General features: G+C 46.1%; 1 protein-coding gene across 2 annotated transcripts in view; it reads left to right on the top strand.

The window, feature by feature from the left end:
- The first annotated feature begins 2,045 nt into the window (after positions 1–2,045).
- The window catches only part of CCDC198 (coiled-coil domain containing 198), a 28,701-nt gene continuing 6,299 nt past the window's right edge, over positions 2,046–24,447 (top strand). The window contains exons 1-6 of one of the 2 annotated variants that reach the window (XM_053603154.1): positions 2,046–2,390; positions 2,896–3,121; positions 5,418–5,500; positions 13,872–13,958; positions 19,645–19,743; positions 20,492–20,651. In XM_053603154.1, coding sequence (XP_053459129.1) covers positions 2,349–2,390; positions 2,896–3,121; positions 5,418–5,500; positions 13,872–13,958; positions 19,645–19,743; positions 20,492–20,651 — 697 coding nt within the window. In that variant the 5' untranslated portion in view covers positions 2,046–2,348. Of the gene's footprint in view, positions 2,391–2,895; positions 3,128–5,417; positions 5,501–13,871; positions 13,959–19,644; positions 19,744–20,491; positions 20,652–24,447 lie in introns of both variants that reach the window. The other variant, XM_053603153.1, reaches the window with a different exon arrangement.

The following is a 24,447-nucleotide window of genomic DNA, read 5'->3' as shown; positions in this document are numbered from 1 at the left end:
CTAGAGGTTGCTGGGAGGTATGATGATGCCACTGTTCTCTATTACAATTTAAATTCCCTAAACAAGATTGCTTAATGGTTTTGCCCTAATTAGAAATGAACCAAGAACAGAAGCTGAGACTCCAAAGGCATGATTGTAGCTTTTGTCTCCCCTTCCTCCTAGCTCACCTTGTAGCCCTACAGGAAGACGGTCCCTATACCTGGCAGAAAAGGTCCCTACACTGGCAGGAAGGGCCCAGCGCCCTGAGCTTGAGCAAGCCTGGTCCTATTATGTCGCCTGTGGAACTGCTGCAGGTTGGGGACTTTGATCCCTCACTTGCATAAATCCACACTGGGCAGTTCCTGCCCCTGCCATCCCCCCTGGGACCTCACAACTTTCTTTTCTCTGTGTCCTAGGACTAAATGAATTTTTCTCTGGCCACTATCTTCGCTTTAGGAAAGTTTTGCTAATCCCTTCTGAGCTTCATCTTGAGAGATTTATAAATTAATATTCTCATTTCATGTTTGCAAATTCCACTTATTAAAAAGAACAGCATATTTATCATTTTTACACACAATAATGTGTGTTCATTGTTGTTCTTGAACTACAGAGTGATTATCACAAAGAGTTTAGGGAGTGGTCGAGGTTTTGGTGGGTAAGGGCTTTCTACTGGTGTACAACTCTAGTAATTAAGAAATGATATCTTTTACCTAACTATATAGGTGAGATTAAATTCTCCTTCTTCTCCTGACATTTTTCATCATCATTTTAATAAAATCCTTTAAGCTTATGAAGATTTTGTGAAATCTAAGCGCTACTGTTCTCCCAGTTAAATAGACACAGTTCATCCTTTTCCTATTGGTCTTTTCTATACTTAGGTGTAATCTCCATTAGGCAGGAATATCTCTCTGTTAGTGGATTCCCACCAAGGACCATCCTATGTACGGGTAGACATATAGCATCTCCCACCTCAGGAGGGAAGATAGCTGGCCTATGTCCACTGACTCACAGCAGCTGAGCATTATTCTGAGAGCTGTAAATGGAGTCAGTAGATTCATTCCTTGTGAGGTATTATTACTAACCCCATTTCACAGATTAGGAAACTGAGTAATCCATGTAGATCACAAAGCCTGACAGTGGCTAGGAATGAGAAGCAAGCACAGAAATGTATCTTTGTTTCTTTCATTATTTCTTCAACAACTAACCAATGTTCTCCACAGATATAATTTTTCAAAATCAAATAATACCAAAACAATAAGAGCTGAATCCTTCTCACTGATCCAGAACCACAAAGTTCATGGTTTTCAGTATAATTTCCAGTTCATTTGTTAGTTTACTGCCCTTAGAAATACTTAAATTGATTGTATTCAAGAATAAATCTGACTTTGGTAAGAGCAATGGTGAGCAAAGACAAAAATATTTTTAAAAGAAAATAGAGAAAAAAACAAAAATAAATCCAACTAGGTACTATTGAAGTACTTTTACCTTTATAATTAAGTGACTCTCCAGGGGTCCTCAAACTGCAGCCTGTGGGCCACATGAGGCAGTGTGATATTTGTTCCCATTTTGTTTTTTTACTTCAAAATAATATATGTGTAGTGTGCATAGAAATTTGTTCATAGTTTTTTTTTTAAACTATAGTCCAGCCTTCCAACGGTCTGAGGGACAGTGAATTGGCCCCCTGTTTAAAAAGTTTGAGGACACCTGCGAGTCTATACTGTTAACATGAGTCCTTCTTATAAGTCTCTCTGCTGCAGAGAAAATTATGTATAATAAGCAAAGATAGTAAGTAGGAAAAAACTAAACAAAGACATTGTTTTAGATGAATGCTATTGGCAAGCAAGACTTTCCAAATACCATGTTAGCCCCTTCACAAGTGGATTCTGCAAAAATGAAAAATGAATTTCTTTGAATTTCTTTATGAGAATGTGGTAAAAATATAATCTCTGGTCATGAACAATTAAAACCTGAGAGTGAATCCTATTTCTAAGTATAAAGAATAAAACAAAAATCACCCATAACCCAATATTTAGAAATCACTACTCACCATGCCAGCACATTTCCCTCCAGTCTTCTTTCCCACCTCTTTTTTTGTAGTTTTTGGCCAGGGCCGGGTTTGAACCCACCACCTCCAGCGTATGGGGCCGGTGCCCTACTCCTTTGAGCCACAGGTGCCGCCTCTTCTTTCCCACTTTTTAAAAACATAATAAATAAGCTTAAGCTACATTTGAAAACTCTAAGTTTATTTAGACCATGTATTCAAAACGTTTGTCCTCTCATTCCCAGAAAAGAGTTCCTGTTGTCTTCCTGGCCTCCTGCAACATATCCATCTCCTAAGGCAGCTCAAGTTATTGACAAAAAAAAAAAAAATGATGCTTCAGTGCTCTACTGTTTCCTTTCCTATTTGGAAGGTAAATTCTTTATACAAATTAAATATTAACAAGACTTCAGGGTTAGCATGCATCCCCTCATTTACAAAGCTGACTTAGCTATCCACAGGTATTAGTTCCTACAAAGTTTCTTGCAATGAAAGAGTCAAGAGTCAGACTTCTCTGAGCCCCTGCTCTATGACTCTGTCAAGGGCCTTCCCAGGATTAGTGTTTAATGATCAATAGCGGGTTCTCCATTCCTACCACTGAGTTTTTCATAAAGTTGCATAATCAAGTCAATGTTTAACTGAATTCTTTGGGTCTGAAATGGCAAAGTAGGAGCTGAAGGGAGGTCTCCATGGAAACCAGCCTCCCGGGAGGTGGCCAGAGAGGCCACTTTGTAATGAAATAGAGCTAGAAAGACGTCCTGAAGGAGATGTCTGCTCTGCAGAGCTGGGGCCAACTTCTGAAATACCTTGGTTAGAACAAGCTTCGTGAAAGTCCCCCACACTACTTCCTCGTGGTCTTCCTCTGTATGTCCTCATAGGAAATGGGCCTGAGCTACTCCAAGGCTCGCCCTAGGGTGACCAAAGTAGCACCTTTGCAAAGCAAGGAGGAAGAGACTCCCGTGGTCGGCCCCGTGGACTTCACACTCAATCAGACTCTGCAAGGAAAGAGTTCACCCTTGTTGGCAAGGCCACAGGACCAGAGTAAAGCTTTGGAAGGGCGGCTGCCGCCTCTGCGAGAAACCCGGTATGGAAGATACTTTGCAGGTAAAGGTAAGACCCAGTGGAGGAGGGTGTCTGGGTGGAGGAGGGCTGGTGATTTGCCTGACTGTCTCCATAATCTCAGAAAGTTTCAAAATTACTGAAATGTAAAGGAATATCATTCAATGGGATTGAGTGTTTGTTAATTGAAAATATTCTGGGCACATTAGAATAGATGTGTGAACTATTTCATAAAGGGTTTTGCACCGTTCCATGTGACAAGGAAAAATCATTTTGTTTCGGCATAGTTTATATACTGCTTTCAATGCTTATTTTGCCAGACCGTTAAAATTATATGGATAAGGATGTGATAAATGATAACAATCATATATTTCAGTTAGATTTTAAATTTAAATCATTCTCTCTGGTACAGTTTAATGCATCAGGCTTTGTGGTTTTGAGAGCAGCACTTTAGCAGAGAATTCATTCTAACATGGATTTTGAAATCATCTTAAACAGAATTGCTTTGTTGCAGTACAGATGATTGGATGAATCACTCTTTCCCCAACTCTGCATTCTTCAGGGTCATCTGCTGGACTAAGAGAGTTCTTTCCCATTGTGATTGGAAGCTCTGAACCTAAAGTGGCTATAAATTATCCTAGAATATTTCATAAGACATGTAAAATGTGTTATGACCACTGCAATGATAATTAAACAGACATTCTAACTTGGAAAGAGAAATATCTGTTAGGAAGGTTTTGCATGTGTTTAACGTGTGTCATTTTCTCCTTTCTTCATACTCTGAATCAATGACACAAATAAGTTTCCCTTAGTGGACAAGTTGGGCAGAAAGCTGTATATTCCCTCTTGGTGCCTAGAAATCCTCCCCGGGGCTGATTTTCATGGCTCCCATCTAGAGGGATTGACCAACTTTGATTGTTTCTATATGGCTATTCTCCTGTCCTTTGTGGTCTCCAAGTTTTAAGCATGTGAGTGGGAATTTTCCTCTTAGTTTCATTGAGGAATCCCTTTTTTTATCCAAACTCCCTATCCAGACTTTTAAGATTTTTGTAAATGAATTATAAAAGTTGATTCTAGTGTTTTGAAGTCCCAACTGGAAAATGTGCTTATGTTTCAAAAGACAGAATCATGTTAAAAATAAATAACCAGGCACGGCGAGCATTCCAATCACAGCTCCACAAAGACCAAATCATTTGGTCTTGGGGAAGTAACTTCACGAATTTTCTTCACCCATCATCAGGGGTAAAAATAAATGCCTAATAACAGCCTATGCCATTTTGAGAGAAACTAATTAAATAATGAGCAGTATCACTCAAATCATATAAAAATAGGACTAGTCAGACTTCTGAGAAAACATTTACTGACACAATATTCACATTTTAAAGTCCAATGTTTTTTGCTGTTGCTGCTTCTGCCCTGCTCAATATGCACCTTTTGAAGGGAAATAGGGATGCAATTTCCATCCGCTGAAAGTTGGAGAGAACAAAGTCCTTCAAGTGGCCGTTTAAATGTCTTAAGGACACATAATTACCCAGGGATTTTTCCATTTAAAATGCAAAGTGGGACTGTAGCATAGTCTAAGCAGCAATCTGGAAATCAGACTGTGTCCAGATTAAATGCAAAGGACAAGAACTTCATTCATGATTCTTCATGGAGGCAATTCCAAGAGCCCAGGATAATCAAGCTAAAAAGCATAATGAATCCAGAGATCCTCTCTGGTTCCTGATAGAAGCTTAACTCTATCCCTGGCTTGTTTCCTCAGAAAAGAACACAGGTATGTTGTATAATAGCAGTCTGTTGCGGAAATGCTTTCTCTGCTGGGGAGACTGACTGTCATCACAGGTTCTGCACTGCTGTCCCACGCCCCTCCATTTCTTTATCACCTCCTTTTGTCTGATCACCTAGCCATCTACCTAGGATCTATTTCATCTGAGATGGTAATTTATTTTCATTTCTTAAAAGTTATTTTTTTCTGATTTCCTATATTTGGGCGGAGGAGATTTCATGGAATTAAAACAAATCAATAGATTTCTACTTTCCAGGCCAAATCCTGCTTGAGTAACATTTGTCATTTTTCAACACAATGTTTATTTTGCAGCTCTTCTTCTGGATATGAGCTTGAGGAGGAGGCTAAAATAACATTATCTGCATTAACCATTTGCATTAACCCAGGGCCCTGCTTCTTGTGTTTCCTCCCCACATTCAACCCACTGGTTAGACATAAAGTGATAACTAAAAAAGTACAAAAATCATGTTAACGACATCAATAACTAACAATCAACTAACTTAGTGGCAAATTGCATTTAGTAGTTTATCTCTATTTCTCCCCCAATCCTTGAAGCATCCAGAACCATGTATTTTGACATCCCACTGGAACAAGGAGAAACAAGTATTATTAAGAGGCATCCACCCCAAAGACTTCAAGTAAGAGGAATTTAAAAGGCTTCATAAAAGGAATTTCTTGGATGTAACGGTAACACGCCTTTTTTAAACTAGAATCATAAAAGAGGAATATTGATAATGACCAAGCTGTTAATGAGAATGTTGTTGAAGATAATGTTGTCAGTTGCAAAGATTATACTACTTTAGGGTTTCTTTTAGTAATAATTTAACTTTAAGACGCACCACCAAAAGAAGCAAGTATGGTACCTAGGACATGGGCAAGAGGGAACTCAGACGACAAGAATATAGCACTGACTGGTCAGGGGACATGGGAAAATCACTTGTAATAAATAACAACAATAACTACTACTAGTGTTTAAGTACCACCTATTACAAGTCAGACACTATAGTAGGCAACTTGATCTATGTCATTCATTTAATCCCCTTAGCCCCCTGTGAGAAAGGCAGTATTATCTCTGTTTTATTATACATGTGGTTCAGAGAGTAAAGTAACTTGCCCAGAGACACACAGGCCCCAGATACCAGCCAGGTCTCCAAAGTCTGTACCTTAACCATCCACAGAAGTGATCTCTGCTAGTCCTTTCATCCTTAACTTTTTTTGTTCTGTGTTAACCAGTCATTGTAACAGGGGACACTGGATTTCCAGGTAGCAAGGCAAAAGCTTTAACTGCATTTAATGAGTTTCCTCTAGGAAGCTATAAATTCTAAGAATTTTCACCCTAGAAAGGGGAGGAGATGGGAGTGGGCCATTGAAAATGAGCATGAGTTAAAGGAGGGTTTAGGCCCTCCTGAGAGCAGTATCTGTCTCTGACATTTGAAAAAGGGAATTGAAACCAAATCCTACCTGCTACACTATTTACCTAGATGCCTGGACCAATCCCAGGGATATTGGAGCTCATTTGTTGGGGATTATTTCTGTTTTAGTTGGTTTTTATTTACCTGTCTTATGTAGAAGCTCATAATCATTATTTGAGGTGATTATATCCTTTGGGCCCCAAAGAGCATATTTTCCCAAAATATGAGAAACATCAAAAATTCCCTTTAAGGGAATCTAAGGGTAAATATAAGACAGATATAATTTTAATTTTTTTAAGTATATATCTAGCTAAATGGACAATTTTAAAACTTGTTTTGTTCCTAAATCAAATGCTTCATTTCCAAGAAGTGTTTAATGCTTGTTTGTTTAAAACCTCTAAGCTGATTAACTCAAATATAAGGTATTACTATAACCAGTGAAAAATATTTGTATAGTACTCTATAGTTCACAAAGAACTTTTTATTCCATCAACCCTAGATAAATAAGCTTAGGCTTTGATTCTCTCAGTCAATCAAGCTCAAAAAGCAAACTCTTGTATTTCAGAGTAAAAAACTACACCCCAACCCACCCCAAACACCACCTTAAGAATGTAGAATCACGGGTGTACTCAATTCCAGTGTGAAGGCAGTAGATGAGCTGATACCAAGGGTGGGGGTGGAGGGGACGAGGGAGCAGGGAGAGGGGAGAAGGGCTATCTAACAAAATGTAGATAGGGAGGGAGGGGATGGGGGGTCACCTTGTATGGCACACCTTTCAGGGACAGGACACAAGTATAAGAGGGACTTTATCTAACAAATGCAATCAGTCTAACCTAATTCTTTATACCCTCAATGAATCCCAAATAATAAAAAAAAGAAATGTAGAATCAAGACAAGTGAATTATCTGAGTGCGAAGATCAAGTTTTATTTAGTCTTCTATCGTCCACCACTAACACTTAATCTGTACCCCACAAATGTTTATGAGTGAAATAAATGCGTAAATGCAAAATGAGATCATTCAACCCCCTGGAGGAAGAAAAACACTCAAAGGCATTTTCTTTCTTTTGTGGGCCTGTGACATCACTGTATTAGAAATCCAATTCACCAGCCAAAATAACCAATACAATTAATTATGAAGTATATAGGAATTTTTATTGAACCCAAAAGCAGGAAGACACCTGGACTTCCAGGAAGAATTGTGCCTCAGAATCTAGAAGGCAGAAGAACACTCTTAAGTGTCTGCTCCAGCCTCTCAGCTCTCTGTGCTCCTCAGGTGGCATCTGGCTACCCTGAGCTTGCATCTTACAGTTCAGTCAAATGGACAGATTAGTCTTACCCTCTTGGCTCCAGTTCCAAATTCCTGGGAGGAAAGATCTCATTGGCTCAGCTTTGCTCATGATTTCAGTTTTGTTCCAATGAGCTATGGCCAAAGGATATGCTGATGGAATAAATATGTGGGCAGTGTCACCCTGTTGATTGTGCAGTTGGCTCCCAGAGAAGAGGGAAACCACTAGGAACTTGGCAGATATTCCCAAAGAGATCAACTATAATTATCTTTGCATCGGGGGCTCAGTACATTTTTCACTACAAATGGGTTTTTGAGAGAATAATGCATGCTGGGTCCTCATGACATGTTAATTAATAGCCTAACAAAATTCTAAAAGTATTTTTAATTATTAAACCAAACCTAATTGCACCCTAATAACTTAGCCACATATTTGGCACTCTCCACTTCCTGAGCACCCACTCCTTGAGTCATGGACTGGCGTTCTATAGCCTGGTGCTGAGAGGATCTGATTCTTTGCCTGGGAACTGGATCCAGTGTGCCTAGGCCTGTGCTGGAGAGTTGATCAGCACTGTCCCCTTAGCTGGTCACTTACTCATCAAACCATCTCAGTCTAGCCCCTTGGATAGCCCCCTTATCTCGGAAGAGCTCTTCAAATCCCACTGTCCCTCTAAGGCCTACTCCGAGCAACCTCCTGAGGATGGTGACTTTCATGCAGCACTCATGATGCCCCAGGCCCACCACCATCTTTTCTTTTCCCCAGAAGGCTGACTTCCACCTACCATACCAAACACATATCCATTATGTCCACTGTGCACTTTCTTCACCATCCCATGGGGGGGCGGGATTTGTGTGTGTGTTCACCTGTGTATCTGAGTGTCTACAACAATGCTTGGCATGTAACAGGTGATCAATAAGTATGTGTTGAATATTAAGTGAATGAACAAATTGGAGAAGAGAGAAATACAAGTATAAATCTACTGGTAGACAAGGAGGGTGGTTCTGACTTGAAACAGTTTCATTATGTTGCTTTAGGTATTAGACAAGAGACATTGCAAGGAATCAGCTTGCATAATGGTGGAGGCTGGCAAGGCATGTCCAAAATCCACAGGCCAGGACTGATAAAGGGCAGGCTGGGGGATTGGGCTGTGTCCACAGGCAAAATTTCTTCTTTTTAAAGGTAGCTTCAGCTTTGCTCTTAAGACATTTCAACTGATTGAATCAGACCCACCTAGAATATGTAAAACAATCTTCCTTACTTAAATTCAGCAAAATCATTCCACAGCAATACCCATATTAGTCTTTGAATAACTCAAGACTGGCAGGGTGCCCATGTTCAGTGGTTAGGGTGCTGGTCACATACTCCAGGGCTGGTGGATTCGAACCCAGCCTGGACCTGCTAAACAACAACAACAACAACAACAGCAGCCAGGTATTGTGGCAGGTGCCTGTAGTCCTAGCTAGTAGGGAGGCTGAGGCAAGAGAATTGCTTAAGCCCCAGAGTTGGAGGTTGCTGTGAGCTATGACACTACGGCACTCTACTAAGGCTGACAAAGTAAGACTCTGTCTCAATAAAAAAATAAAAATAAATAAAAAATAACTCAAGACTGTAGCCTAGCCAAAATGGCACATAAAACTGACGACCAAAATACCTTAGTGTTTTTTTCTCCCTATTTTGAATGAGTTTTTTCTCATTTAATTTTCCAAATGATTATTACAGATTAAAAAGAAAACTATTAATTTTTGTATACTGAATTTTTTGTTCTACACTTTTATTGAAATACCTTGGTAATTCTAATTATCTGTAGACTCTTCTAAATGTGCTATGTAGACAATAGCTTCTATAAATGAGAATAATTTTTTTTCTCTTTCTTCCCAATTCTTGTTCCTTGCACTTGTTTTCTTAGCTTTTGCATCGGCTAGAACTTCCCTTACAATGTTGAAGACAAGCAATGGTAATGATCATCCTTGTCTTATAACAGTAGGTGGACTGGTGCTCAAGTCAGTACAATGTTTGCAATAGGATTTGGGTAGATGTTGGTACCAGTCAGAGTCTCAAAAGGCAACGGACACAAATTATACACTCAAATTATACAATCATTTAAGGAAGTTTTCTTTACGAGTTAACTATTTACAGAGGTTTGAATTAGGGAAACCTCAACAGATACTGCAATAACTGCTAGTAAACCACCTCTCACTCAAGGAACTAGGAAAGGGAGAAATTTCTGGAACTCAGCAGAGAGCGTGGTAGAGGAAGCTGCTTTGAGAGGAGCAGTGACCTTCAAATGGACACAGCTATCCAGATATGACTTTGCAGGCATGTAGACAAACAAATACCCTGACTTCATTATCTTTCTTCCTGCCAGGGCTTCTCGGTAGAAAAGCTGCGTAGTCTTCACAGGCAGTGAGCAGGCTAGGAAAATGTGGCAAGTTGATCTGGAGAAACAAACCGAAGACACTCACACAGGCCTCTATGTAGACACTCCCTTCATTCCTTGGGGCTAAGAGTTTTTCTCCAGGCTGAGTGGTAAATTTTATTGCTTTTTTTCTTCATCCATTAAAAGAATCACATAGATTTTCTTTTTAACCAGTTGAAACAATGTATTACACTAATAGATTTTATGATGTTGATATCTGCATTCCTGGGGTAAATCGTACTTGGTCATGAGATAAGAACATAAATACATTGCTGAATTTAGTTTGCTAAGGCTTTTTGTATCTATTTTAATAAGTAGCTGTAACTTTCCTATACTGTTTTTTCCAGTTTTGCCACCAAGGTTGTGTGAATTTTGATTACCTTTCCCTCTTTTCACAGTAACACAGGTCTTATCTGTTTCTCAACAGTTTGGTAAAAATATTTTTGGCTGTTTGGACTTTTGAGGACAGTGAGAAATTTTCCTGCTAACTAAAATTTTTTATGGTTGTTAGTTAATTTAGGTGTCTTATTTCTTCTTACTAATATGTATCTTCCCAGGAAATTATCCACTTACCTGCATTTTTTAATTCTTTGTTATAAAGTCTTATCTTCTTTATACTCAGCTTTCTTATAATGCTTATTAATAATAACATATTATTAAGGTCACATTTGAATGCATCTCTTTTCTACTGGGCAGAGGGGTGGAAAACAACTCAGCCCCTGACTTCAAGCTATGAGCCTGGCTCTAGTCTCCCATGTGGAGCATTTTTAGGACCCCTTTAACTAGCAGTAATAACTTCTAGCCATCAGGAGCCCTAAGTGCCTCATGAATCAGCTTCCCTCAAATATTTTCAGTTCTGTTCTGTTTTCTGGAGATGTTTACTTTATATTAAATCCTGACCATATCTTTGGAGCAAAGAATATGACTGAAAATATGAACTCCTTACAATGCCTTATCAATAATCCCTTGGCTGTGTAATTTCTCACTCCAGGACAGTCCTGGACACCTTTCCCTGCTTCTCAGAACCTTAAAAGACACCATTTTAAGCCATGGTGCCAGATAAATGTTACTGTTTTGTTGAGTTGCTCTGGCCCACCTTTTTCTTCTTGCTGGCAAACAGAAATAACCACCTCAGGTCAGAGTTTGTCACCAAGTTCAGTAACTTACGGTCTGTGGCTGGTTTAGTCAGAAGACACGTCAACTGACTATTTTTACCATTTGTTTTGTTTGAGAAGTCAAATAATCCAAAGTCTTTACAGAACACATTTTTTAATATTATGAAATGAAAAACTGGGCTCATTCTGTGGATCCTCTAATAAATCCTTGGCCTATGTTCTCTCTGAAGATGAAATGAGGCATCTTCCCTCCCAAGCAGCGAAAAGGAACATGCATATGAACCCAGAATTCAGAGGCAACTTCATTTAGTTTATTTAGCTGAAGACAAATTTTCCCAACAGTTTTTCTGCAGTGCTTCTCAGACCAAGTACAAATGATTTAACAGCAAGATCAGGTTTGCAGTGTGGGTTGCTGCCATCTAGTGGCTTTTGTGAAGGAATAATGTGATTCTTTCAGTTCTTTTCAAAAGCCTGAAGAGAAAGCAATTGCCTGTCCTTAAAGATAGCTACCACCTCACCCTTGTAAGAACAGTATTTAAATAGCCTAAGGACAGAAGACAGGGGTCTGTGATTAATTATATTTTCAGATTATCAAAATGAAAACAACCTAGCCTAAGAAATTATGGCTAGATGATTTTAAATAGCTAAAAAAATCTTGGTTTTGTCAGGCTCAGTTTCTGTTAGTCTGTTTTAATGTAGTTCCTTTACTTACTTGCGACGCTGTGGCAGTTAATGGACTCCAACCTAAAAAGAATTCCTCAGAGTCCCTGGGAGACTTGTGCAAACTATCTATCCCCAGGACATAACCCAAACCTGCTGAACCTCAATCTCCAGTGAATTCCCCAGAATTTTTTTTTTTAATTCCAGGAGATTTTGATGATAAACCATTTTGGGGAATAAATAGTGGGGAAAAGAGCATGGGATTTGGAACTGGACAAACCAGAGCTTGAATCCTGGAGGTGACACTTTCTAGCTGTGCAGTTTTGGACAAGCCATTGGGCTCTCTGAAACAGGGAATCATGACTACAGGGCTCACATAAGGATCGAATGAGATGACATATTTAAAACTTTGGGCATGATAGGTAGCAATGGCTACAAAGTCCTATGGGCAAAATCAAAACCAAATCCTAGTTCAGAGGATGGACAAACACTTTCTCCATCTCTCCCACCTCGGAATCCCCTTCAGTCACAGCTGATTCTTCCTCCCAGAGGTGTCTGGAGGGTCCCCTCCCCCTCAGTCTCCCTTCCCTTTCTTTCTAGTCTTTTTCTTGCTGGCTGCAACAGCTGCTCCTCCAATGCTAGTGTCGCCCCCACGTCCCTGCCTCCCGGGCCAGTGCCCCCACCCCCAACCTCCTGGTCCAGTACCCCCACCCCCATCTTCCATGCCAGTGCCCCCCCTGTGACAGCGTCCCCCCCCACTGCCTCCCATGCCAGTGGCCCCCTCCGCCTGCATCTTCACGTCCTGTACAGCTGAGAGCCAGGGAACAAGCAACTTCTCTTACTACTATTAATCTTCTTTCTTGACCTTGCCTATAATCTATAGGGATACCGAGGGATGATTCCCAAACATCTCCAGCACAGACTGCCCCTCCAAGCCCTGTGCCTGCATGGCCCAGCACAGACTGCCTCTCTGAGCCCCATGCATGCATGACCCAGCACAGACTGCCCCTCTAAGCCCCATGCCTATATGACTAATTGTCTACTCAACATCTACCCTGGCATGTCCCAAAGGTTTCTCAAAGTCAACCTGCTCCAAACGAAATTCGATATTTTTCTATGTGCCACTAAACCACGTCTTCCCCTAGGACTCCCCATTCCAAGGAATGAAAAACCATCATCTCTTGGATGGGGTGTCATTTGGTCATTTGGACACTCCATGTCCTCTTACCAACCATACAAACCTTATCTGGTCAGGTTCAGACATTTGTAGAGTCCATCAATTTCCCTTCCTCAATCTCACTCCATCATCTTTGTCCTAACCGATTGCCCCACATCCATAATTGCTTCTTGCTAATATGGTTCCTACACTGCAGCAGAGTGATCATTTTTCTGAAAGCAAACATATCCACCTCACCCCGCTGCTCACCACATTTCAATGACTTCCCACTGCCCTTGAGGGACCAACAGCTTTGGAATGGCCCCTCAGGCCCTGTGTGACCTGGTCCCTGCCTAACCTCCCCAGGCTCATTCTGAGACACCCTTTCCCTCACTAGGAACTGAAGCTGTTCAGATTCTTTCACTTCCTTTGACGGATCATGTAAGAAGGGCTGTAGGCAGACCTGTTCACACGAATGGCTGCCCACTCTCAGTGAGCCATGGCGTCTCCAGCATGACCTCCCCATAGAACCAGGCTCCTGCTGGAGAAAGAAAGACATCACTAAGATTTGTTAGCACACTGCACTTCCTTCGTAACTGTGTCTCATAGTCACGGTGACTGACACTGAGGAGACCCGAGGGAGCTGCTTTGGAGATCCTACAAACAGGACACTGCCCTAAGGTCTGGAGCAGTTCACCTGGGTGGCTAAAGGATGAGTAAAATAGAGTAACATTCTGGTACCTCTTTTATCACTCATATTCCAAGGCCCTGGCCATTAGGTAACTTTGGACATGGTTCCTCAGTGCAGACTATAAAGACTATTCTTAGTCTTTTAACTCAGTAAGTCATTGGCAACAGTGCAACAGACCAACAGAGAACCCGAGAAGTTTAATGTCTGCTTTACTGTGTTTCACCTTTTCATGGCATGAGGAATGCTGACTGATCTAAATGTTGAACTTCTAGAAGCTTGAGCCCATGGACTTGCCACAAGTAATTACTTCTAAAAGGCTTCAGAGCCAGAGAGATGCTGGGATGGTGCACAGAGCACAGGTGAGTGGCGGCAGGAACTGAAGGGTGGTTAACGAGAGCGGGCCACAGGGATTGGGGTGAGCAGACCACAGGGATTGTGAGCGGGCCACAGGGATCGTGAGTAGGCCACAGGGATTGGGGTGAGCGGGCCACAGGGATTGGGGTGAGGGGCCACAGGAATTGGGGTGAGTGGGCCACAGGGATTGTGAGCAGACCACAGGGATTAGACTGAGGGGCCACAGGGATTGGGGTGAGTGGACCACAGGGATTGGGGTGAGAGGACCACAGGGATTGGGGTAAGGGGCCATAGCGATTGGGGTGAGCAGGCCACAGGGATTGGGGTAAGGGGCTACAGGCATTGGGGTGAGGGGCCACAGGAATTGGGGTGAGGAGCCACAGGAATTGGGGTGAGTGGGCCACAGGGATTGGGGTGAGCGGGCCACAGGGATTGGGGTAAGGGGCCATAGCGATTGGGGTGAGCAGGCCACAGGGATTGAGGTAAGGGGCTACAGGCATTGGGGTGAGGGGCCACAGGAATTGGGGTGAGGGGCCACAGGAATTGGGGGCCACAGGGATTAGGGTGAGTGGGCCACAGGGATTGGGGTGAGTGGGCCATAGGGATTGGGGTAAGGGGCCACAGGGTTTGGGGTAAGGGGCCACAGGAATTGGAATGAGCAGGCCACAGGGATTGGGGTGAGCAGGCCACAGGGATGGGGTAAAGGGCCACAGGGATTGGGATGAGCAGGCCACAGGAATTGGGCTAAGGGACCACAGGGATTGGGGTGAGGGGCCACAGGAATAGGGGTAAGGGACCACAGGCATTGGGGTGAGGGGCCACAGGGATTGGGGTGAGCGGGTCACAGGAATTGGGGTGAGGGGCCTCAGGGATTGTGGTAAGGGGCCACAGGAATTGGGCTAAGGGACCACAGGGATTGGGGTGAGGGGCCACAGGGATAGGGGTAAGGGACCACAGGGATTGGGGTGAGTGGGTCACAGGAATTGGGGTGAGGGGCCTCAGGGATTGGGGTGAGCGGGACACAGGAATTAGGATGAGGGGCCACAGGGATTGCGGTGAGGGGGCCACAGGAATTGGGGTGAGGGGCCACAGGGATTGGGGTGAGTGGGACACAGGGATTGGGGTGAGCGGCCACAGGGATTGGGGTGAGCAGGCCACAGAAATTGGGCTGAGTCACCACAGCGATTGGGGTGAGTGGGTCACAGGAATTGGGGTGAGGGGCCACAGGGATTGGTGTGAGGGGCCCCAGGAATTGGGGTGAGGGGCCACAGGAATTGGGGTGAGCAGGCCACAGAAATTGGGCTGAGTGGCCAAAGGGATTGGGGTGAGCGGGTCACAGGAATTGGGGTGAGGGGCCACAGGGGTTGGGGTGAGTGGGTCACAGGAATTGGGGTGAGGGGCCACAGGAATTGGGGTGAGCAGGCCACCAAAATTGGGCTGAGGGGCCACAGGGATTGGCGTGAGTGGGTCATAGGAATTGGGGTGAGGGGCCACAGGGATTGGGGTGAGCGGACACAGAGATTGGGCTGAGGGGCCACAGGGATTGGGGTGAGTGGTTCACAGGAATTGGGGTGAGGGGCCACAGGGATTGGGGTGAGCGTGACATAGGAATTGGGGTGAGAGGACCATAGGAATTGGTGTGAGGGGCCACAGGGATTGGAGTGAGGGGCCACAAGAATTGGGGTAAGGGGCCACAGGGATTGGGGTGAGCATGCCACAGGGATTGGGGTGAGCGTGCCACAGGAATTGGGGTGAGGGGCAACAGGGATTGGGGTTAGCAGGCCACAGGGATTGGGGTGAGGGGCCACAGGGATTGGGGTGAGCATGCCACAGGAATTGAGGTGAGGAGCCACAGGAATTGGGGTGAGCAGGCCACAGAAATTGGGCTGAGGGGCCACAGGGATTGGGGTGAGCGGGCCACAGGGATTGAGGTGAGGGGCCACAGGAATTGGGGTGAGGGGCCACAGGGATTGGGGTGAGCATGCCACAGAAATTGGGCGGAGTGGCCACAGGGATTGGGGTGAGCAGGTCATAGGAATTGGGGTGAGGGGCCACAGGGATTGGGGTTAGCGGGACACAGAGATTGGGCTGAGGGGCCACAAGGATTGGGGTGAGCGGGTCACAGGAATTGGGGTGAGGGGCCACAGGGATTGGAGTGAGGGGCCACAGGAATTGGGGTAAGGGGCCACAGGGATTGGGGTGACCATGCCACAGGGATTGGGGTGAGCATGCCACAGGAATTGGGGTGAGGGGCCACAGGGATTGGGGTGAGCAGGCCACAGAAATTGGGCTGAGGGGCCACAGGGATTGGGGTGAGCCGGTCACAGGAATTGGGGTGAGGGGCTGCAGGGATTGGGGTGAGCGGGATACAGAGATTGGGCTGAGGGGCCACAGGGATTGGGGTCAGCGGGCCACAGGAATTGAGGCGAGTAGGCCACAGGAATTGGGGTGAGGGGCCACAGGGATTGGGGTGAGCGGGCCACAGGGATTGGAGTGAGGGGCCACAGGAATTGGGGTAAGGAGCCACAGGGATTGGGGTGACCATGCCACAGAGATTGGGGTGAGTGGGTCACAGGGATTGGGGTGAGGGGCCACAGGGATTGGGGTGAGCAGGCCACAGGAATTGAGGTGAACAGGCCACAGGAATTGGGGTGAGGGGCCACAGGAATTGGGGTGAGCAGGCCACAGAAATTGGGCTGAGGGGCCACAGGGATTGGGGTGAGCGGGCCACAGGGATTGAGGTGAGGGGCCACAGGAATTGGGGTGAGTGGCCACAGGGATTGGGGTGTGGGGCCACAGGGATTGGGGTGAGTGGGCCACAGGGATTGGAGTGAGGGGCCACAGGAATTGGGGTAAGGGGCCACAGGGATTGGGGTGAGCATGCCACAGGAATTGGGGTGAGGGGCCACAGGGATTGTGAGCAGGCCACAGGGATTAGACTGAGGGGCCACAGGGATTGGGTTGAACAGGCCACAGGGATTGGGGTGAGGGGCCACAGGAATTGGGATAAGGGGCCACAGGAATTGGGGTGAGGGACCATAAGGATTGGGGTGAGCAGGCCACAGGAATTGAGGTGAGCAGGCCACAGGAATTGGGGTGAGGGGCCACAGGGATTGGGGTGAGGAGCCACAGGGATTGGGGTGAGGGGCCACAGGGATTGGGGTGAGCGGGTCACAGGAATTGGGGTGAGGGGCCACAGGAATTGGGGTGAGCGGGACACAGGGATTGGGGTGAAGTGCCACAGGGATTGGGGTGAGGGGCCACAGGGATTGGGGTGAAGAGCCACAGGTACTGGGGTGAGTGGGCCACAGGGATTGGAGTGAGGGGCCACAGGAATTGGGGTAAGGGGCCATGGGGATTGGGGTGAAGAGCCATAGGTACTGGGGTGAGTGGGCCACAGGGATTGGGGTGAGGGTCCACAGGAATTGGGGTGAGGAGCCACAGGGATTGGGGTGAGGGGCCACAGGGATTGGGGTGAGCGGGTCACAGGAATTGGGGTGAGGGGCCACAGGAATTGGGGTGAGCGGGACACAGGGATTGGGGTGAAGTGCCACAGGGATTGGGGTGAGGGGCCACAGGGATTGGGGTGAAGAGCCACAGGTACTGGGGTGAGTGGGCCACAGGGATTGGAGTGAGGGGCCACAGGAATTGGGGTAAGGGGCCATGGGGATTGGGGTGAGCATGCCACAGGAATTGGGGTGAGGGGCCACAGGAATTGGGGTGAGGGGCCACAGGGATTGGGGTGCGCAGGTCACAGGGATTGGGGTGAAGAGCCACAGGTATTGGGGTGAGCGGACCACAGGGATTGGGGTGAAGAGCCACAGGGATTGGGGTGAGGGGCCACAGGGATTGGGGTGAAGAGCCACAGGTACTGGGGTGAGTGGGCCACAGGGATTGGAGTGAGGGGCCACAGGAATTGGGGTAAGGGGCCATGGGGATTGGGGTGAGCATGCCACAGGAATTGGGGTGAGGGGCCACAGGAATTGGGGTGAGGGGCCACAGGGATTGGGGTGCGCAGGTCACAGGGATTGGGGTGAAGAGCCACAGGTATTGGGGTGAGCGGACCACAGGGATTGGGGTGAAGAGCCACAGGGATTGGGGTGAGGGGCCACAGGGATTGGGGTGAAGAGCCACAGGTATTGGGGTGAGCGGGCCACAGGGATTGGAGTGAGGGGCCACAGGAATTGGGGTAAGGGGCCACAGGGATTGGGGTGAGCATGCCACAGGAATTGGGTGAGGGTCCACAGGAATTGGGGTGAGGGGCCACAGGGATTGGGGTGAGCAGGTCACAGGGATTGGGGTGAAGAGCCACAGGTATTGGGGTGAGCGGGCCACAGGGATTGGGGTGAGGGGTCACAGGGATTGGGGTGAGGGGCCACAGGAATTGGGGTGAGCAGGCCACAGGAATTAGGGTGAGGGGCCACAGGAATTGGGGTGAGGGGCCACAGGGATTGGTGTGAGCAGGCCACAGGGATTGGGGTGAAGGGCCACAGGAATTGGGGTGAGGGGCCACAGGGATTGGTGTGAAGGGCCACAGGAATTGGGGTGAGGGGCCACAGTGATTGGGGTGAGCGGGCCACAGGGATTGGGGTGAGGGGCCACAGGGATTGGGGTAAGGGGCCACAGGGATTGAGGTGAGTGGGCCACAGGAATTGGGGTAAGGGGTCACTGGGATTGGGGTGAGAGGCCTTCTCATGTAGTTCCCACACAGAAAAGTTCAAGGACAAGTCAAACTGTTAGGGTGACTCAGAGTTAGGACTTCTCACAGCCGTCCCTTCTCTCCTATGCCTGCCTCTAGTTGGGAATTGCTGTCATCCATGGGCCTTTTTCTGTTTCATGATGAAAACAGGGCAATGTACATGAGAGAAATTTTACTTGGAAACTGGTGATTCTAGAAGTTTCTAAATCTGTGAAAAATCCAGCATGACTCTTCCCTTTCGTTCCTACCTTCTAACGGTAATGGTAGTGGGAGTAGATTTTCAATACTTTCCACCCCTAAATTCAGTTGGAGCCAGCCCAATGCTTCAGTGTGGCTGGCTGACTTGGTAAAAGGTGTCCAAGTACTGTGATATTCTAACGGCCATTTTCAGGGGCTGACAGCACCTGTGGAGATGGCCCCGGCCGAGGTTCACTTCGGTTGCAGTCACTGACCATTGGGCAGCACTGAACGTATCTCTGAACACACGCCTCCTCTTTCCTGGCAATAGCAAATGACAAATGAAAGTATGTCACCTCGGGTTGCCCTCAATGCCTGTCTGCACTGTCCCACTGGAGCTTGTGACAGACCAGCAGAGACTACCAGAGTCACGAACAATCAACTTCAAATTCTCCCTCCACTGCAGCATTTTCCAAGGCTTCTGTTGACATATAGAGACACACTCTATGGAACTAGGTCCCTTCAGCTCTTCATGACTCCTCTCTCATTGCATAGCCAGCCAATCAGCCAAAAGAGGCCAAGAGAAAGAGGACGATTACATCAAATCAGATGGTAACAAGCAGCTGTTAATGGGGAAAGTGGTATATTAACAAAAGTGAGATGTGGACGTGTCCACCTTTGTCATCACAGAGCTCTCTGTGGACTATGATTGATTGACTCAGCTCTCACTCTGTTCCAAAAGGATTTAAGGTAGTGGATTGCAGAGTTAGTGGCAAACTCCCCTGTACTAATGGTTGTGTCATCTTTCATATCAGGAACTGGAAAAGAAAATGCGAACTCCAATGTATCCTTCTGGGAAAAGGCAATATTTGCATAAGATGCAAATGCTGGAAATGAACCGTAAAAGACAAGAGGTAAACATGAAAAGAAAGAAGAGCACCACATCTCCCAAATTTACATTGCGTAATCATTGTCCTGGCACGTGAATATAGTCAAACATGCATAGCCACCCTGTACTTAGCATAAATTTATTCAGTGGAGCTGAAGTTTCAACTACTAGAGTTGGAAAGAATCAGGAAGATCCCTTCTGCTTACAGCCTTGCTGACTTTTTACTCTGTTTTTGGTCCTCTTAAAGTCTCCCTTTTTAAAAATAGGCTGCTCCTATGACATTCTGGACATAGGAAAATGGGCCTGGATTATTTAGATTGGTTTAGTAAAAGGGAGGTGGGTGAATTGGTCTTTTTTTTGATACCTACGCCTCTCTCCATAATTCAAGGCAACATTAAGTTATAAGACCTCTTTACTAATAATATTCTGTAGCCACCATACTCCAAGTTGCTCCCTCCAGTAAATGAACCTGCAGTTACTGTCCTCTGCAATTCCAGACATATCAGCAAGCCTGCTAAAAACATTTTTATAAGGGTCCTCATCTTAGTCGAGCCAAACTGAGATTTGGGGCACACTTGCCTTTCCTCTAACAAGCCTGTGAACAAAGGAAATCTCCATGCTTTCTAATAGAAAAAAAGCAAACCATGTTCTGATTAGGGGACTGCAGACATCTGCAGATAAGCATGCACCTTGCAAAGTGGCTGATCTACTGATCAATTTTGGTGAGGCCGGCTTGGGAAGAACATTAATCATTTATAGCTGATTATTTGCAGGCCCAAATGGAGTTGAAGAAAACTCTTCACGGGGAGACAAGAATTAATAAACAAAATCTGAGGGATCATAAAGCCAAGAAAATCCTTGAAGGCATCCCAAGGAATAATGACCATGACCTTCTAACCACCTTGCTTGATGAAACCTTGACTAGAAATCCAGGTGAGTCACATACATTTTTTAGTAAAGTATTTCAAGTGGCCAGACCCTATGGCTCACACCTTTAATTCCAGCAGGAGGCTAAGGCAGGAGGACCCATTGTACTCAGGAGTTGGAGACCAGCCTGAGCAAGAGAGAGACCTCCATCTCTACTAAAAATAGAAATACTAGTTAGGCACCTGTAGTCCCAACTACTCAGGAGGCTGAGGCAGCAGGATCGCTTGAACCCAAGAGTTTGAGGTTACTTTGAGCTAGGCTGATGCTATAACACTCTAGCCTGGGCAACAGAGTGACACTGTCTCAAAAAAAACAAAAACTGAAAAATTTATAGTGTTTTTTAAACTTCATCAAATAAACTCTGAGGGTGGATGGGGGTGTGTTGAAAAGACAACAAACAGCCTGGGGTTCCTGCTGGAATTTTATTTCCCAGAATATCATGGGCACATTGTCTTGTAATTTTGGATGGCTGAGAGGAAAAGACATAAGGTTAAGCTTGGTAATAAAATGTCTCTTTCTTTTTATGGGTTTAATATGTTTTGCATGCATTATTGTAATCCTTGGCTCATCCCCAGAAGGATATAAGGCAAAATAGCCTCATCTTGTGATTAGAGAGTGAAGCACACACAGGATGTGTTTGGTCTCCTGGGGTCACCCCACACAGCTGCGCCAGCCAGGAGGGGCCCTGTGCAGACTCCCCTCCCCTGCCGTGCCCTGTCTTCCACAGGCCAACATGCCTTGGCACATTTGGAAGGTCTAAAGTGAGCCCAGCACCACTGGCCACCCCAGGCTTCCCCAGCTGCTGTGTCTGCTGTCACAGGGGGGAGGCCTCCACACATCATGTGGCTCAGGCCTGAACCTGGGGGCTTTTCAGCCCTTCTATCCCTTCCTGCAGGTGGTAATTCACCCAGTTCTGTTGACATCACCTAGCACCGAAACCTACCCTCTCCCTTCCATTCCCAGCAGCACTGCCTTAGGTCCCGCCCACGTCCTCTGACATCAGGACTCTAGAGGAGGCCTCTCCTCTTAGGTCTGACTCTGCATCCAGCAGCTCTTCACCTGGTGGCTCTTGGTGTGGTCTGCAGACTCCCTGGGAACTTGTTAGGGCCCCAGCCAGAGTGACTGGATCAGAAACTCTAAAGCAGGGGTTCTCAACCTGTGGGTCGTGACCCCTTTGTAACAATGAAAATACATCCTGCATATCAGATATTTACATTATGATTCATAACAGTCGCAAAATTACAGTTATGCAGTAGCAACAAAAATAATTTTATGGTTGGAGATCACCACAACATGAGGCACTGTATTAAAGGGTCAGGGCATTAGCAGGCATTAGGAAGGGTGAGAACCACTGCTCTAAAGTAATGTTTTCCAACCTTTTTTATATCATGCCACACTTGAACCTGTAGTTAAACTTGCATAGCACATTTAAATTATGTCGATCAAAAAAAGGGTAAAAAAAGGAATATACTTACTGTGCTTTGAACTTCTTTTGAAAATAATTTAATTAATGATAAAATTTTCACGGCACACCTAAGATCTTCTCACAGCACACCAGTGTGCTTCGGCACCCCCGCTGAAAATCACTGCTCTAGGGGTTAGACCCAGTAATCTGGGTTTAATCGCCCTCCAGGTGATTAAATACCCCAAAAGTTTAAAAACACTTCCCCTGCAGTGTTTCTGAACTCTATCTGGGAATCAGAGTCTTCCCCACAGACCAGCAGGGTCGGCACCACCTGGAGCTTATTTGAGAAGCCTACTCTGAGGTCCAGCCCAGGCCTCCTGCATTAGGACCTGTGTTTTCTCAAGATCCCCAGGCAAGTTTCTATGCACTGAAGTTCAGGGAGCACTAAACTCACACTGGAATAATTTTATAAAATGCACATCTACCCATGGCATTCTCCCACTTAAAAAAAAAAAAACCCTCAGTGGTTTCCCCGTCAGCCTGAGGCGAAGTCCACACTCCTAACTATGGGTCTCTAGGCCCTTCCAGACCTTGCTGTGCCCACCTCCCAGCTGCAGCTTTGGCTCCGCACTCCAGCCGGCCAGACTGCCCTGCCCTCTCAGACCCACGACCTCCCCGCCATGCCACCATTCACCACCAGTTGGAGCCCCAGGAAATTTCCTCTGGAGCAAACTGACAGCTGCAAAGGTGTGAATTTGGTCACGCACAGAGGCCGCCTGGACTGGCCTCTGGAAGCTGCTGGAACGCTGCTCAGCCTCGAATTCTGGAGCTTCTTAGATGCAAAATCGCCACTGAAAGAGACACAGTCCCTGCAGAGGAACAAGACGCCTAATCAATAAGCTGATTAAATAAGAAAGGGCTGAATAATTGAAAATCTACTTGGGCCTCTATTTAACCTGTCCTCCCAAGACTCAGAATGAAACATGCTTTGTAGTCACACAAACAACTTCCATAATTTAAAAAAAATGCCTTTAAGATATTTGGGCAGAACCACCACAAAAAGAGCCTCAGCTGAAGCTAGACAGTTGGAGTCACCTCTTGAGAAGGCCAACGAAAACCAGCATCAGTGAGATCTATGGAAGACACCCCAGGCTTGGAGGGGACCAAGACAGTCTGTCACATGGAGAAGGGGGTTTGCTGTCTTGACACTTTTCAAAGTTACTTCATTTGGTTCCAGCTGAGGGTTGCCAAGTGCTTCCTGTAAACCAGGTCCTGTGGTTGGCCCTTAGCATGCCTCAGCTCCTGTGACCCTCACACAGCCTAGACGGCAGGATTACTGTCTGCCTGGGCTGACAGAGCCAGGGTTCGAGGTAGGTCTTTTTGACTTGCCCTCCCATGTGGCCTTATTGGGACACCAAGGACCTGGGGCTTGGTTAACCACAGCCCTGGGAAAGTCGCTTGTCTCCACCTGCCAAGAGTAAGCCCCACTCGGTGCCATCTGAGAGGACGTGTGAGCAGACGTCAGTGTGCACGTCCTCAGGGAAGTGACAGGGGTGGGGAGAGGGAGAAGGAAGGAGTAACTCAGGCAGAAGCCAGTCCAAGTGCCAGTCAGGAGGCGTCCCTGCATCAGTGGTGACTAGCCCGGGTCACCAGCAAAACCACCTGGGGAGCTTTCCAAAAACACCAGTCCTGGCTCCCAACTTCATCCTACTGAATCAGAGTCTCTAGGCTGGGGGTGAAAGAATTCTACTTTTTAAAATTCCCCCAAGTGATTTTGCAGATTGGTCCAACTATGATTGATTAGATAACCCCTGAGAGCTCTTTCGACACTTCAACTCTATGAGAATCTTTTTATTTGTCATGACTGTGTGTGTGTGTGTATGTATAGACAGGACAAAATGAGACTAGGAAAGGGAGGTTTTGCCAGCATGAGATAGGAAATTCTTTCTAATTCCTCCCATTATGATGAAATCACAATTAATCAGATTCTAGTGGAAGGAGCGACATCTGCATCAACTCCTTTGCCTCTTACCGATGTCATGGTCACTCGGAAGGAAGGCAAGTGAGATGTGCTGGATGGTGGCGAGGCCACAGCATGTGCACTGTTCACCTTCTGCTGTGTGCTGTGACTCTCATTGTGCAGCCCGGTAGGAGACTTGGTGCAGAGGCCATGTCACACACAAGGTCACAGCCACCAGCGAGAGGCGAAGCTGCTTAGCACTGCACACACAGGGCGCCTGACTCCAAAGCAACAGACCTCACCCCACACGTGGCTCAGGTTCTAGCTAGGATCCCTTTTTCCCTATTTCCAGAGAGCATCTCTGATTTCTTTCCCTGTTTTCTGAAAGTAATTTGCTCTGCTTTCTCCTAAAAGTGGAGTGTAGCCAAGAGCTTCTC

This window comes from Nycticebus coucang, chromosome 9, assembly GCF_027406575.1.
Source record: "Nycticebus coucang isolate mNycCou1 chromosome 9, mNycCou1.pri, whole genome shotgun sequence".
In the NCBI taxonomy this organism is placed as follows: domain Eukaryota; kingdom Metazoa; phylum Chordata; class Mammalia; order Primates; family Lorisidae; genus Nycticebus; species Nycticebus coucang.
This window is presented reverse-complemented; position numbering and strand designations above follow the sequence as displayed.